This window comes from Schistocerca serialis, chromosome 5, assembly GCF_023864345.2.
Source record: "Schistocerca serialis cubense isolate TAMUIC-IGC-003099 chromosome 5, iqSchSeri2.2, whole genome shotgun sequence".
In the NCBI taxonomy this organism is placed as follows: Eukaryota; Metazoa; Arthropoda; class Insecta; order Orthoptera; family Acrididae; genus Schistocerca; species Schistocerca serialis.
In genome coordinates, this window is record NC_064642.1 from 163,039,824 (window position 1) to 163,057,789 (window position 17,966).

General features: G+C 42.5%; 1 protein-coding gene across 1 annotated transcript in view; it reads left to right on the forward strand.

The window, feature by feature from the left end:
* The window catches only part of LOC126481370 (dnaJ homolog subfamily C member 22), a 67,084-nt gene that overhangs the window by 12,432 nt on the left and 36,686 nt on the right, over window positions 1-17,966 (forward strand). Inside the window, exons 3-4 of the mRNA XM_050105080.1 lie at window positions 8,115-8,316; window positions 16,570-16,837. Coding sequence (XP_049961037.1) covers window positions 8,115-8,316; window positions 16,570-16,837 — 470 coding nt within the window. The remainder of the gene's footprint in view (window positions 1-8,114; window positions 8,317-16,569; window positions 16,838-17,966) is intronic.

The following is a 17,966-nucleotide window of genomic DNA, read 5'->3' on the forward strand; positions in this document are numbered from 1 at the left end:
TTGAGCACACAGACCACACGCAGCAACTATGTGGGCGATGTCCGAATCAATACCGGGCCAATAAACGTGCCTGCGGGCCGGGGACTTAGTCCGAGAAATACCCTAATGGCCTTCATGCAACAGGTTGAGGACATCTTTGCGGAGATGCGCCATCCGTGGCCAGAGGAACACCACCATCACGAACAGACGAAGGCGGAAGGCATGGTAGTTGCGAAGGGGATCCGATGCCCGGCCCTTGGTCCTGTCCGGCCAACCCCGTTGAACAAAACCTATCACCTGACGCAGGATCGGGTCCCGCGCAGTAGCCGACACGGCCTGCGAACCTGTAAGTGGAAAACCCTCGACCGCACGACATTCTTCCTCGTCAATGTGGAAGCAGAGTAGTTCATCACGATCAAAAACCGGGTCGGGGCCCGTAGGCAATCGCGACAATGAGTCAGAGTTGGTGTGCTGGGCCGTGGGGCGATAGTGAATCTCATAGTGAAAACGAGACAAGTATAAGGCCAAACGTTGCAGGCAGTGAGCTGCCTTATCCGGAAGCGACGCCGATGGGCTGAACAGAGAGACTAGCGGCTTGTGGTTGGTGATGAGGTGAAATATAGAACCATACAAAAAAAACGCTGAACTTTTTTAGAGCATAAAAGATAGCGAGCGCCTCCTTTTCGATTGGCGAGTAACGCTGTTGCGCATCGTTGAGGGTCTTGGAAGCATAGGCGACGGGTCGTTCCGACCCATCCTCATACCGATGGGCGAGAACAGCCCCTAGGCCATACTGTGACGCGTCAGTCGCCAGAACCAAGTGCTGACCCGGACGGAATGTGGCAAGACAAGGCGCCGACTGCAAATGAGCCTTCAGGCGGACAAAAGCCGGCTCACACTTGTCGGACCAACAGAAAGGGACGTTTTTGCGTAACAGCTGATGCAGAGGATGAGCTACCGCCGCCGCGGATGGAATGAATTTGTGATAATAAGCAATCTTGCCTAGAAACGCCTGAAGTTCTTTGACCGTAGACGGCCGGGGTAGAGCGTTAATAGCCGCAACGTGCTGACGTAGAGGACGTATACCCTCACGGGACAAGTGGAAACCAAGATACACAATGGAGGGTTGGAAGAACTGTGGCTTGTCCAGATTGCACCTCAACCCAGCCGAATGCAAAACCCGAAACAGTGAACGCAAATTGCGAAGGTGCTCCTCAGTGGAGGCCCCTGTGACAGCAATGTCATCCAAATAGTTTATGCAGCCGGGAACGGAAGCCGTGAGCTTTCCAAAAACCGCTGAAAAATGGCTGGCGCGCTAGGACGCCAAATGGTAACCGCTGGTACTGATACAACCCACAAGGTGTGTTGATGACGAGAAATTCCTTGGAAGAAGCATCCAACGGCAACTTATGGTACGCCTCCGATAAGTCAAGTTTGGAAAAGAACTGGCCCCCAGCGAGCTTGGTAAATAACTCCTCAGGACGGGGAAGAGGATAAGTGTCAATGAGGCTCTAAGCGTTGACAGTGGCTTTAAAATCACCACACACTCACAGACTCCCATTTGGTGTAGAAACCACCACGATTGGCGATGTCCATTCGCTGGAGGTAACAGGAAGGAGAATCCCCGAAGCTGTTAACCTGTCTATCTCAGCCTTGACAGGTGCACGCAACGCCACCGGAACAGGTCGTGCCCGGAAAAACTTAGGGCGAGCTGTAGGTTTAAGAGTAATGTGGGCTTCAAAATCCTTGGCACGACCCAGACCAGCAGAAAACACGGACGAAAATTCAGAACACAATCCATCCAGCTGTTGATACGGAATATCCTCAGATATGAGGTGCACATCATCATCAATTGAGAACCCGAACAACTGGAAAGCATCATAACTGAACAGGTTTTCAGTGCCCGCATGATCCACCACATAAAACGTGAGGCGCCTAACAACAGACTTGTAGGCAGTGGAAGCATCAGACTGGCCAATGATAGGAATTTTCTGTTTATTATAAGTTCTCAGATTTCGCGTAACTGGAGACAAGGGAGGGGAGCCCAACTCCAAATACGTATGAGAATTAATGAGTTACTGCAGAGCCAGTGTCCACTTGCATGCGAATGTCTTTTTCCAGAACACGAACAGTAACAATCAACTTATTTGTTTGAGAAAGCACACAGTTAACATCCATGTCGGATGCCTCGTCCTCGTCGACAGGAACTTTAGGCGACTGACACACAGAAGCAATGTGGCCCAACGTTTTGGACACGCGGCCCTGTCATGCTGTACGAAACAACGTGGACAAGAAGGAAGTGCGGAACGAACCTGCTTCTGTGGTTGCTCTTTACGCTGTGAGCGTTGCGGCCCAACGCGACATTGTTTACGCGAATGAACCGCCGCCACATCTTCGTTCTCCTGTGAAACAGGCAAATTGTCCGTGTCGAAAGTTGACTGTACAGCGCCTACATCACACCACACGTCTATTTGCGCGCCAGCAGCGTGAGACACTTCAAAGGATTGAGCGATGCTTAGAACTTCCGACAACGACGGGTTTGGCAGTTGTGGGGCACGTTGCCGAACTTCTTTATCAGGAGCAAGCCATAGAATAGCATACCTAACCATTGAATTAGCATAAAGACTCATGATGAGTGTCCGTGACAAACTGACATTTCCTACTCAGACCGTGTAGTTCCGCCACCCAAGCCTGGTAAGATTGATGGGGCTGTTTACGACACCGGTAGAACGCCACGTGGGCGGCAACAACGTAGGTGTTTTTTCGGTAATAGTTAGACAATAAGTCACACATTTCTTGGACGGACAGAGAGGCAGGCTCCCGCAGAGGGGCTATCTGAGATAGCAGCTGGTAGATCCGTGGGGAAACCCAAGATAGAAATAACGACTTACACATAGCAGCGTCGACAACGCCGAAAGCCAAGAAGTGTTGCCGCAAACGCTTCTCATAATCCTCCCAGTCTTCAGCGGCCTCGTCGTGAGGAGGGAATGGAGGCGGAGAAGAGGAAGACAGACGATGAGTAAGTGATGTCGACAGCGCCTGAATAGCAGCCGTCAGCTGTGTTTGTTGTTCAGTGAGCGCTTGGATAAGCTCTTCTATGTCTGCCCCGTCACGAACACACAAATCCACAACGCAGTGAAAATATCCGACCTCGTCGCCAAAAAGTGTTATAACCTGTAAACACCAATAATTGCGTGGATATTCAAACACACTCACTTAGAAACAATAGCTCGTTACATGATAACAACTCAGTATCTCTTATTCGACTGCCGTGCCGTGACACGTGGCCGGCGCCGTTCGTAGCTAGGTGGCACTCCCGCGCTCAGCCGAGTTGCGGAGCGCCTCTATCGCCGTTTGCGTGTACTGTCGTGGCGGCACTGTTAAATGTCGTGGCACTCACAACAAATAGCTTTTTTTAACGTGTACTTCTTCACTGCTGCAGCCATTCTTGTGCTGGAATCTTGAAGCTTTTATAAATTCTGACTTTCTTCTGTGTACTAGAATGTATATTTCCTCTGACAAAAGTTAAATTGTGTCTTCTGCTACAATTGATGTGTAACGGACCATCACATTTACGAAGAATGTTCGTGCATTCAATAGGATGTTCCATAAACACAGCCTGACAGTACTAATAACAGTTTTGTAACAATCTGACAGATAGAATGCAATGATTGTCATATGTCCTCTGTGATGTTAGCACCATTTTCTTAGAGGCTCCTTTATTCAGTTGCGTGCACCACTTCTTAGAGCTGTATTATCATAGCACAGAAAAACTGCCAAGTGAGCGGATATGACAGTGCACAGCAAAATTGCCATTGTTGTTGTACTTTGGGGACTGCAGTAACTATCCTTCCCATTGTATAGGCACAAACAATAACCAACTTAACTTTGAGACAATTCACAATTCTAAACAAACAAGCTAATAATAAATCATTTCACTGTTTAGATCTTTTGTTGTATATCTAGATGTTCAATAACACTCGCTTTACCAAAATCTATGTGTTACAACACAGGTTATTGTAGACAGTGCACTAGGGCAACTCGTACATGTACCTGGGTGTAACACTTTGTAGAAATATGAAATGGATTGATCACGTAGGTTCAGTCATGGGTAAAGCAGGTGGTAGACTTCAGTTTATTGGTAGAGTACTGGGGAACTGCAGTCAGTCTGCAAAAGAGATTGCTTATGAATCATTTGTGTGACCCATCCTAGAATATCACTCGAGTGTGTGGGACCGGTACCAGATAGGACTATCAGGGGATATTGAACGTGTACAGAGAGGGACAGCACGAATGGTCACAGGTTTCTTTAATCCATGGGAGAGTGTCACAGAGATACTGAAGGAACTGAAATGGCAGACTCTTTGAAGAGAGACGTAAACTATCCCGAGAAAGTCTATTAATGAAATTCCAAGGACTGGTGTTAAATGATTACCGTAGGGGTATACTACAACCCCCTAGATATCACTCGCACAGGGATTGTGAGGATAAGATTAAAATAATTGCTGCACGCGCAGAGGCATTCAGACAATCATTCTTCTTGCATTCCATATATTAATGGAACAGGAAGAAACCCTAATAACTGGTACAACAGGATGTATGCTCTACTATACACCTCACAGTGGTTAGCAGAATATAGATGTAGATGTTGATGAGAAAGATTTAGACTAGGTGAAAAAATAGGCTAAAGTGCACTTACAATACACCATGGCTCTTCTGTTGCGTGATTCTAATGGCAATTTGCTATTGGTGTTCATAACCAGTCAGGTGGCAGTATGTGGTAGGCAATGAAAATCACCCAATCTTGTAATTCTGGTTGTCACAAATAGATAATTATTTTTTCCAAATTTGTGAAGATTTCCATGGTTGGAACATAATAGCCCAGTTTGAATTGCTGCAAACTCACATGTGACTCATGATTTGTCATATTCAGTTGCGTCATTCATTATGTGAACCCTTACCAACAGCAACATGCATTGGAAAAACTGTGGAACACTGTAGGTACACTTTTACGAAGAAATAATAAGGCTGTAAACTTATTTAATTATTTTTATTTACTTATTCCAAAATGTATTCTTGATTAAGACTCTTGATCAGTCATACATACTACTAGGCACAATATTATGAAAAGGAAAGTTACTACTCACCATATAGTGGGGATGCCGAGTCACAGATAGATATGACAGAAAGACTGTCACATATAAAGCTTTCGGCCATTAAGGCATTCGTCAACAATAGAACACACACACACAAACAAGACGCACACACTGTGGCAGTGTGGTTTCACATTCTATTCTGGATTTTCCATTGTTTGATACTGCTAGGTACCTAACGTTTTACAAACTATACATATATTTGTGTGCAATTAATTATGAACACAAGAGTAGAATGAATCTGCCAGTGCAGTGGATTGTATATTGTTTTGAAATGAAAATAGTTCACACACATGTCTTCATTTCTACCAGCCCCTGTCTCCTACTCACTCCTACATTAGAATAAAAAATGTCATGACTGAAAGAAAGGGAGGCAAAGGGAAAAAGTGAACAAAAGAAGGTAGTATGGTGTAGCAAGTCTTCACATTATGGTAACACTTTTGAGATAATTTAAAGACACATCAAAGCATTTGGTGTGAGTGATTTAGCAAAACAACAGAACCATTAAATCGGGATATTGCACACGGTTCTGAACCATGTACCTTGTGAATAACTCTAGTGTTTAATCACTGCGCCTACCCAGTATAATAAATAGGAAATTCAAAATAATTAAATAGTTTTGTGTCCACTGCTACTGATACCAAAAGCGCCAATTTACTTTTAAAATAAATTACCTGCTACTATGAATACACCTTTATTTCTGAGTAGTTACTTTCCTTGAATACCTCCAGCAAATACCTCCAGCAAAATTTTCAATAACATGTCACTGATTTTCCCCAGTAGTGAAAAAGAAAAGTCCAGACTAGCTGCAGTACGTTTAATATTCTGTACCTCAGCTTTTGTGGCTTTATTGCCATTCCGAATTAAGTTCTAATGTGATCTGGCTCACGTATGGCATCTGTAGTAAACTTCCATTGGCTAATTCGTTGTAATTATGTGACATGATGATGATGATGATGATGATGATGATGATGATGTCACATATTCCGAGGAGCGTAGGGGACGATGCGGGAGACCCGCACCGCCATACTGGCCAAGGTCCTAGCAGAGGTGGTTTGCCATTGCCTTCCTCTGACCGTAAGGGGGATGAATGATGATGATGATGAGTGTGACACAACACCCAGTCATCTCGAGGCAGGGAAAAATCCCTGACCCCGCTGGGAAACGAACCCGGGATCCCATGTGTGGGAAGCGAGAACGCTACCACAAGACATTTAGTAATTGTAAACAAGTGAAATACTCTTTTGACACTTGCCTGATAGCATATTTCATCATAGGAAATGAACTATCAAATAAATAATAAACCTTACTTTTAAATGAACTCTTAAAATTTCCAAAATGCTGTAATGTATGTGATGTGGCATAATTCTGGATTAGAATGACATCAGTGATGTAGCCCTAAAATTATGTTAACTGTTTTGTCACCCTTCTTGAAAATGAGAATGTTGTACATTTTCTACTAAAAAATTCTTAGTAGAATACAAACAGTAGAATGAGTAAAGAAAACTGCTCGGTGTGTAGTTGTGGCAGTAAGTAATAGGTGGGCACATAAACAAAAAGTGAAACATAGATGGTGGATTTAAATACTTGTTATTCTCCAGAAAACACACACACACACACACACACACACACACACACACACACACACACAGGTATTGTATGACACAATTTCAAATTTCAGTCCAATAAATTGTGATAAAGGTTACACTTGTATGATGCATTCATTTTCTCTTTGTTTCCCATATTAAGCCTTGTTTGTGTGTTCCATGTTGTACACTCTCTGTTAGAGTATTGGTAGACTTTTGTCAGATTTCTCCAAGAGGGACAGTGTTGTTGCATGCTTGTAGCATGGCTGCCAACTATTACGGATGTCCAAGTTGTTACAGTTTTGTCACCTTAATTATGGAGTTAGGGAAGTTACTAAAAGATTACAGAAATAGACATTTTACAATTTGATGTTACAAAAAAAATCAGGATAGTTACTGTTCACCTATTACTAATCATTTGCTAGTAAAGTGTGTTAACAGATGGTAATGGTTTCCTTCCTGAGTATATAGTAAATGTGTCAACAAACGATTTCATCGCCACAGCATACTAAGATGGTTATGCTGAGTGACGCCAAAAATTTTTCGTTCTGTTCATATCAACTGAAAGGATAGGAATGAAACTGCTTTTGTATAAAGTGACGTCACAAGGTTCAAGGCATTTGTCTGTAAGCTGCTGCAGTTTTTCTTAACACGTGAAGTGACAAGACGTGCAGTTCCTCTGTTCATCCGTACTTAGTGTTACACTCCACACTGATGCTATTATAGTAACGGGCGTCTCCTTAAAGCTTTTAAAATTTTTTTCGGACGTAAGTTATTATAGACTGATGATATTTTCAGTTATTTTGTGCATTTATGTGTGTTCAGTGATTTTATTCATCTTTTTAGTTGATATATTTGTGTATGTGTATTGATTCTGTAGTATTTGAAAATTACTAAACTGTTTCTACAGCACTCTTGATGTTAACTAAACAAATTTTTAGCCTTTTCCATTGAACCTGATCTTTTCATTTGCAATTCTTTTTCCTGGAAAATCTTCTTTATTTAGTATCAGAATGTGTGTGAAATGTAGTGCCTGAAGGACTAAATCAGGCTTCTTATTTACAAAATGTTCTGGGGGGATGGCTCCTTTGGTCCCCTCCGTATTTGCCATGTGATTACGGTAATAACCGCCTCTTCTGAAGGTTGGCAACTATGTTATTGGACATAATAGCACAGGACAATTCATATCAGACGACCTTTCATATAATTGTCGTTTTGTAAAGATGATGTCATTTTATTTTGTTCTTTATGTTCTTTTTCATCTTCATTGGCTTGTAAGGATGCCATCTGTCTTCCCACTTGTACACTATCATTTTTGTGTCATTTTATTGTGTATTTTTTGTTCACAGTTTGTCACCATTACATTCTCAATATTTTGGTGTATATTCACTAACAGGTGTTTGGGCTGTGGGTAATATTGGGCGACAGAAAGGAACAATATGGTGGGCACTAGCCGCAGCCTTTGCAGTATATCCTTTCCGAACATACTTTCCAGATGATTCCACATGGCTTACTACAATGACTTTTTTATCAGCATCAGCATTTGATAATAAATCCAAACAATGGAGGAGGACACACAAGAGGAGGTCTCTTTGCAGGTAACTGTGAAACATTATTTTTCTTAAATCAGAGAGGAGTTAGAATATTTTTTTCACCTTAGGAACCATCTGTTAATTTTATGGAAAGTTTATCAACCACTCCTTTTCTACGGGAAAGGCAGTGGGATAACTGTTCTGCTCTATATCTATTGCTGATGCTTTCCTTTTCTTACATAAATTATAATACTTTTTTCTTAAATATGTTGTGCAGTTCCTGCAGAATCAATGAGCAACTCTTTGACCCTGTGTTCTGTGCCCCTGGAGCACAGTGGTGAACTGGTGAATTGCTCTGCAGTGTCATATGCGGCTATGTTGTAGGCTATAGGTCTCAAAATATTTTGTTTGCAGTAGCAGTATCAAAGTTCTGTGTGATCATAGATTTGAACATTTCTTGTTGATCTGTGGTTATGTGAAGGTGTAGTGTAAGGCCTACAAGCCATCTTTGTACAAAATGCTTTACAACAACTGCATTTGCCTCTGGCATTGGTAAAAATTTTTACTGACTTGGGTAGTGATGGCTTTAACAATAAAAGATTCCTTCTGGTCCATGAGCACCTGATCAAAATGCTGATTGGGCGATGCAGAAGAATCTTAGGCGATTGACAAACTGTTGGCAGTTTCTTGCTGTGCATGTCCAGACGAGTGCAGCTGTGATAATGCTTTGGTATGATCAAGTCTATGGGCCACAGTCGTGGCAGATCAGTGCAAAGAGGACGAAAAGGAAGAGAATGACTGTAAAAAAATAAAATTCTCTATGGAATTTAAGTCTATATGTTGTCATTGTGGTTATTCTTTTAATATACACTCCTGGAAATGGAAAAAAGAACACATTGACACCGGTGTGTCAGACCCACCATACTTGCTCCGGACACTGCGAGAGGGCTGTACAAGCAATGATCACACGCACGGCACAGCGGACACACCAGGAACCGCGGTGTTGGCCGTCGAATGGCGCTAGCTGCGCAGCATTTGTGCACCGCCGCCGTCAGTGTCAGCCAGTTTGCCGTGGCATACGGAGCTCCATCGCAGTCTTTAACACTGGTAGCATGCCGCGACAGCGTGGACGTGAACCGTATGTGCAGTTGACGGACTTTGAGCGAGGGCGTATAGTGGGCATGCGGGAGGCCGAGTGGACGTACCGCCGAATTGCTCAACACGTGGGGCGTGAGGTCTCCACAGTACATCGATGTTGTCGCCAGTGGTCGGCGGAAGGTGCACGTGCCCGTCGACCTGGGACCGGACCGCAGCGACGCACGGATGCACGCCAAGACCGTAGGATCCTACGCAGTGCCGTAGGGGACCGCACCGCCACTTTCCAGCAAATTAGGGACACTGTTGCTCCTGGGGTATCGGCGAGGACCATTCGCAACCGTCTCCATGAAGCTGGCCTACGGTCCCGCACACCGTTAGGCCGTCTTCCGCTCACGCCCCAACATCGTGCAGCCCGCCTCCAGTGGTGTCGCGACAGGCGTGAATGGAGGGACGAATGGAGATGTGTCGTCTTCAGCGATGAGAGTCGCTTCTGCCTTGGTGCCAATGATGGTCGTATGCGTGTTTGGCGCCGTGCAGGTGAGCGCCACAATCAGGACTGCATACGACCGAGGCACACAGGGCCAACACCCGGCATCATGGTGTGGGGAGCGATCTCCTACACTGGCCGTACACCATTGGTGATCGTCAAGGGGACACTGAATAGTGCACGGTACATCCAAACCGTCATCGAACCCATCGTTCTACCATTCCTAGACCGGCAAGGGAACTTGCTGTTCCAACAGGACAATGAACGTCCGCATGTATCCCGTGCCACCCAACGTGCTCTAGAAGGTGTAAGTCAACTACCCTGGCCAGCAAGATCTCCGGATCTGTCCCCCATTGAGCATGTTTGGGACTGGATGAAGCGTCGTCTCACGCAGTCTGCACGTCCAGCACGAACGCTGGTCCAACTGAGGCGCCAGGTGGAAATGGCATGGCAAGCCGTTCCACAGGACTACATCCAGCATCTCTACGATTGTCTCCATGGGAGAATAGCAGCCTGCATTGCTGCGAAAGGTGGATATACACTGTACTAGTGCCGACATTGTGCATGCTCTGTTGCCTGTGTCTATGTGCCTGTGGTTCTGTCAGTGTGATCATGTGATGTATCTGACCCCAGGAATGTGTCAATAAAGTTTCCCCTTCCTGGGACAATGAATTCACGGTGTTCTTATTTCAATTTCCAGGAGTGTATGCTAGGTGCATGGTGTCATCATTTACAGAACTATTCAAGTATCATAATTCATTATGTGCTTCAGTTGTATTTCCTGTCATAATGATCCATTCTACGAACACCCCGCCCCCCTCCCCCCCGCCCCCCCCCCCCTCTCTCTCTCTCTCTCTCTCTCTCTCTCTCTCTATCTCTCTATCTCTATCTATCTATCTGTCTGTCTATCTATCTATCTGGATGTCGTAAGAACTGGGTAGTCAAATTTCTTACTACATAAATCATGTCCATTTTTAGATATGTTAAAATTACAGTAATCATACACACAATGCAGTGCACACTGCACACCTAGCAATTAAGATGCAACATTTCATATGAGGAGCTGAACCATTCAATGAAGTTTAGAATACTAGTAACCCTAGACTACTCCTTAACATCTTCCTTTCATAATTACTACCTAGCAGAACCTTTCTGAATTTTTACTCAAAAAACCTGTGCTGACTTGCATATGTAGTCAGAGCATTCTGACTGCCGCTTTTCTATGCAGGTTGTGTGCACAGTCTTGTTCACAATGTCCAAAGTGCTGAAGTTCCAATGACTGTGTAGATTAAAGGTCCCTCATGTAATACATAAAAAGGTGTAATTGTTTTTGTCTTCTAGCATACCTCTTGTGTTCATCTGATTACTTTTGTGAGTTGTTGTTGTGTGCGCCAGCAAAAGTTTTTAACGAAAAAGGAATATTTCTTTGTTCATCATTGTGTCTTAAGCTATTCGTAAACTTGGTGAAACAAGTTGGCTCTGCTGATGTAGGTTTTCAGGCTTTCCCGGTGAGGTGTTGCCATCTTGAAAAATTGGGTTTTCTGCCAGTAATCCATGTTCTTCTAGCACGATATTTCAATAGCATAACTCGCAGTTTTCATCAAGTCCTCCGTAAGGCTGAATCCGTTGTGGAACAGTTCCAGTATTTATGCCTATGTGGGGCTAGGCACTCCGTCATTGGTCCACGTCCCGCCAGTCTGAATTACTCGCCAGCCAGTAGCAGCAACCATATTATTTTCTAGCTGTTGCTTTTCTGACTGTTGTGCACATTCTCTTTGGCTGTTGTAATTTTGCCATCTGACGTTCCGTACCACATCCAAGTTGTACGCGGAGTTCAGTCTTCTGATTGCCGTCATTTAAGCAGTGCTGTGCACTACAGTGTTCTATTACTGTAGTTGATTGCATCAGGTGCTCATCTGAGGTCCACAACCACTTGGAGTGACTATTGGATTGTTTTCTAGGTGCTGTTGTTCAAATTGCCATGCGTTCTTGAAATGGCCATCCTCAGGTACTTGTTTTGCTACCTGAAGTACCACCATCTCTGCATTCTGTGTTGGTTTTGGTGGATAATGTGGTCTGTCACAATTTCCAAAGTTATTTGCTCAGTGTTTGGACGTTGCATCATTAGGAGATAGACCGTGTGACATTCGCCTGCTTTATTTCTTCGTTGATAGTCCTCACTGTTGACCTGCTACATTGTTATACTCACTGAAAAATGGGGGGTGGGGGGGGGGGGGTGGGAGGGAGAGAGTGAGTTAAACACCGACTACTGTAAATAATGTAGCTGACAGTTGCATAATTGTGTTTCACAGTTTTTTATATTCACTGTTCACAGTCCCCCAATATTGCACAATTATATGGCCAGTTCACTATTGGTAAATGTCGATAAACCTCATTAATAGGTTGCAGGCAACATCAGCATACTGCTACAATACTTTGATGTTGAACATCTATAAACAGTAAAAACCTAACCACACAGTTCATAATTCGTGCTGAATAATACATCCACATTTCTTGCAGAATAATATGCTATGTATTTTTAAAATAAATGAAACAGACATTGTCATTAATTGTTCTAACACATGGCGTATTTGTGTCACACTTACCCCACTGTTTAGCTGATGCATTGTTGTTAATCTAACCAGTACATGTTTCACATCTGAAAATCGGCCGTAGATTGACTGACTCGGGACCAAAAATCGGTCCTTTATATATCCTCACAATAATAGGCACTGAAACTATACAATATCCAATGTTTTGTGTTAAGTTACAGAAATTACAATTAAGACATAACTCATTCAATTAACTAGGTACATCAAAAAATTCCTTTTTACCGGTTGCTTCTACCATAAAGGTTAGGCCAAATTATTTGTTGAAATAATGAAATTAACGTATATAAAAAGCAAAGATGCTTTAACTTACGAAATGAGAAAGCACTGGTATGTTGCTAGACACAATAAAATGAAAAACACACAAACACACACACAAATACTCAAGCTTTTGCAACCTGTGGTTGCTTCATCAGAAAAGAGGAAAGGAGAGGAAAAGACGAAAGGATGTGGGTTTTAAGGGAGAGGGTAAGGAGTCATTCCAATCCTGGGAGCGGAAAGACTTACCTAAGGGGAAAAAAAGGACACGTATACACTCGCGCGCGCGCACACACACACACACACACACACACACACACCCATCCGCACATATACAGACACAGGCAGACATATGTAAATGCAAAGAGGTTGGGCAGAGATGTCAGTCAAGGCGGAAATACAGAGGCAAAGATGTTGTTGAATGACAGGTGAGGTATGAGGGGTGGCAACTTGAAATTAGTGGAAGTTGAGGCCTGGTGGGTAACGGGAAGGGAAAATATATTGAAGGGCAAGTTCCCATCTCCGGAGTTCGGATAGGTTGGTGTCAGTGGGAAGTATCCAGATAACCCAGACGGTGTAACACTGTTCCAAGATGTGCTGGCCGTGCACCAAGGCATATTTAGCCACAGGGCAATCCTCATTACCAACAAACACTGTCTGCCTGTGTCCGTTCATGCGAATGGACAGTCTGTTGCTGGTCATTCACACATAGAAGGCTTCAATGCATGCATGTCAGTTGGTAAATCACGTGGGTGCTTTCACACGTGGCTCTACCTTTGATCATGTACACCTTCCGGGTTACAGGACTGGTGTAGGTGGTGGTGGGAGGGTGCACGGGACAAGTTTTACACTGGGGGCAGTTACAAGGGTAGGAGCCAGAGGGTAGGGAAGGTGGTTTGGGGATTTCATAGGGATGAACCAAGAGGTTATGAAGGCTAGGTGGACGGCGGAAAGACACTCTTGGTGGAGTGGGGAGGATTTCATGAAGGATGGATCTCATTTCAGGGCAGGATTTGAGGAAGTCATACCCCTGCTGGAGAGCCACATTCAGAGTCTGATCCAGTTCCAGAAAGTATCCTGTCACAAGTGGGGCACTTTTGGGGTTCTTCTATGAGAGGTTCTGGGTTTGAGGAGATGAGGAAGTGACTCCAGCTATTTGCTTCTGTACCAGGTAGGGAGGGTAGTTGCGGGATGCAAAAGCTGTTTTCAGGTTGTTGGTGTAATGGTTCAGGGATTCAGGACTGAAGCAGATTCGTTTGCCATGAAGACCTAAGCTGCAGGGAAGGACCGTTTGATATGGAATGGGTGGCAGCTGTCATAATGGAGGTACTGTTGCTTGTTAGTGGGTTTGATGTGGACAGATGTGTGAAGCTGGCCATTGGACAGATGGAGGTTAACATCGAGGAAAGTGGCATGGGATTTGGAGTAGGACCTGGTGAATCTGATGGAACCAAAGGAGTTGAGGTTGGAGAGGAAGTTCTGGAGTTCTTCTTCACTGTGAGTCCAGATCGTGAAGATGTCATCAATAAATCTGTACCAAAGTTTGGGTTGGCAGGCTTGGGTAACCAAGAAGGCTTCCTCTAAGCGACTCATAAATAGGTTGGCGTAAGAGGGGGCCATCCTGGTACCCATGGCTGTTCCCTTTAATTGTGGGTATGTCTGGCCTTCAAAAGTGAAGTAGTTGTGGGTTAAGATGAAGCTGGCTAAGGTAATGAGGAAAGAGGTTTTAGGTAGGGTAGCAGGTGATTGGCGTGGAAAGAAGTACTGCATCACAGCGAGGCCCTGGATGTGCAGTATATTTGTGTTAAAGGAAGTGGCATCAATGGTTACAAGGATGGTTTCCGGGGATAACAGATTGGGTAAGGATTCCAGGCATTCAAAAAAGTGGTTGGTGTCTTTGTGTTTTATGTATATTTTTCCCACGTGGAATGTTTCCCTCTATTATATTCATAATGAAATTAACAGATATAGTTATACAAACAATACTTTTGACAAACCTGGTAATCATTTTGGAGTTATTTAAGGGCTAGCTTTGCTAATGTTTTTGAATAGAGCCAAATAAATACTTTAAGAATCCTAGTGGGTCTTCTTCCAGATGTTTATAATTAGTACAGTATTTATATTTCTTTATAAGTCAACAGTAGAATATAAGTCCGAAACAATTACTAATTTCATCCTGTAATGATCTGTAGCAAAAGGTGTTAACTAGGAATAGTTAAAATAAATGGGAAAATTAATTACATACACAAAACTAAGCAGAGAATTAGACCTGGTGCTATATTCCTTAAGACTGAGGGCCAATGTTTCTCTTTTATGGAAACAAATTACACTCATGCACATTAATGGTACTTTTGCAAAAATGAAAATAAAATGAAGTTAAGGAGGCAGATGACAAAACGAGAGAGGAATTAAGAGATCCGAGCTTGCTTCGTCACAATTGCTTTATTCCAGGCAGAGCTGAGTTGATATCTCATGTCATGGTTGGTAAGACTGTGTGACCTTTATTTGGATTGATTCTTTAATAATACTATCCCAGTTTCTGGGTATCTGTATCAGAATCTTGACATAATCGTAGTTCATGGATTGATTTATCTAAACAATGTTCTGCTACAGCTGACTTGGAAGCCAGTTGGAGTCTGGTGTGCTGTTGGTGCTCATTATACATGATGTCAGTGGTTCTGGTGGCCTGGCCGATATCTGACATACACCATTGACATGGTATGTGAAATGCCCAGTTTCTGTTGGGCGAGATCATCCTTTACACTCCCTGACAGAGCTTCAATCTAATTTGGTGAACAGAACACACTCTTGGGGTTACATTTGAGAAGAATTCTGCTGATTTTGGCGTATATTGGTCTGGTATATGGCAAAAGCAGCCTTCTTTCCTTCTTCTTGTGCTGCTGCTGCTGACTCCTCTGCCAGAGAAGCAGGATGCAAAGCATCCTGAATATCTCTGGAAAAATATCCATTCCTGTAGAACACAGACTCCAGTTGTTCTTTCTCCATTATCAAGTTGTCTGGAACCAAAAGAGTTTGTGCCCGATGAACCAGAGTTCTGAGCACACCATTCTTCTGGGCTGGATAGTGGCAGCCACTGGCTCACAGATATAGACTGGTGTGAATTGGTTTTTGGTAAGTGCTATGATCAAAAGTGCTACCAGCCTTCCTCTGGACAGGAACATCTAAGCATGAGAAATTTTTGTCCGTACTTCTCCATTTCCATTGTGAATTATATGTCAAATGACAAAATTATTAACTGACAATAAACAGCAGTCTGAGCAGCTACGTTGCTGCTAATGACTGGCACATATGTTGGATGGAGAGCCTTGTGTGGCGCAGACTGATGACTGAGCATGTAGTCCCACATAGGCATAAATACTGGACCCGTTACACACTGGATTCAGCTTCGGGGAGCATCTGATGAAGGAGGCGAGTTATGTAATTGAAATATTGTGTACATAAAACACAGGTTACCAGCAGAAATTCCGATTTTCCAAGATGACAAGCTGAATCTTAGCTTTGGCCCATCATAATATTTTAACCATGATAGCTATAACTGTAATTACATCAGTTAACACTCTGAATGTTTTCATGTCTAGTGACATGTTATATTGGTCAGAAACCCTAAACAGTGTGCACATCATTTTATGTTCTTATGCAAGGCCCTAATTTCATTCGTTTTCAGTAATTTATCCATGATAATGCTGTTATGTGATCAGCTCTTATTGATTGCTTTCGTGTATTCTTACTTATTTCCATCCACAGTGAAATAAAATTGTGTGTGTGTGTGTGTGTGTGTGTGTGTGTGTGTGTGTGTGTGTGTGTGTGTGTCCACCATGGTAATAATTTTCTTTTCTATTTTCTCAGCCGGCTGACAGTGTTCACATTGTGTTTATCACTGTATATGTCATTGTGGTGTAGCTACATATACTTCAATGCTAAACTCACAGACAGTAATGGTGAAGAAGTTAGAGTGCATGAAGCTTTGCATCATCTTTTTACATCTCCACTATGGACCGACCTAAAACAGTCATTAAAAGACACATACAACTTTGCTCAGCATCATGGATGGTATGAGACATGGAAATTGGTTGTTGACTTGTCAGATCCTCATGGGGAGCAAAATGCCTACAAGGTAAAATTTTCTTCAAATATTTGAATTCTTTTGTTACAATACTATGATGTTAACATAATTACCAGTGATATTGTTGTTGCTAATTTAATTACAAAAAATATGTTTCAAGATTCTAGTTTGGAGTGAGTGTGGTGAAGTCCTTCAACATTTCTTTAAGAAAAATGAGGAGCTAGTATAATACTACATGACTACTAGGATTGACATTTATATGTCTGTCTACCATTAAAAATGTCGTAGAACTTGAGATAGCATTTATGTAACTGGTTATTGATTATTCAAGCAAAGTTGATGCATCACCTTGCAACACTCTTTGACTGTAACCCTAACTGATATTGCATAAATGGCTCAGTCTATATGAAGTGGTCCAGTAATGGTTGCTTGATCATTTTTAAATATTTTAATTTGCCCTATATTTTATTTATATTTATTTAAATGTCATATTATATTTATGTGATTGCCCTATATTTGAGAAGTTCAAAACAGTTTATTAAAATTATTTATCTTACACCTTTACTGGATGGTGGCCATTTTTATTTGTAGGCACCGGATGATTTTTCAGTCTGGTGACATTAGCGAAAATTTGATATCTCTGCACTGGGTTAAGTTAGAACATTGCAATTGGCATGATTGTTTTTAGAGAAGTGCCCTTTACAACATCGTCTATTACACAAAATACCCTAAATTCAAAAATAACCAGTCAAAATGACCTCCAAAGTTTGGTATCCAAATTTTCAAAAATCCACTTTTTAGGCCCAAAAAATGACAAACAAATAGTGATTTATGAGAGTCTATTTTTTCCTATAGCTAGATATCATACACTACTAGCCTCATATAGAACAAGAACACCTTTAAATGTTTCCTTAATTTTTTATGAATTTTTGAAATTTGAAAATTTTCATTTTTTTTAAAGTTTGGGGTTAGTTATCTCAAGTGGGACTGAATATAAAAATATGATTTTTGCACAGTTTGTACACCTATATGATTGCAACGTACTGTAAAAATTTCAACTTTGGTATCAGACTGTGAACAAAGATATTAATTTTTAAAAATTAAGAAATAATTCACATTACTCTGCAATTAATCTTATGGCTGTTGCCTTTTTAAAAGGTTTATTGTTTCATTGTAGTAA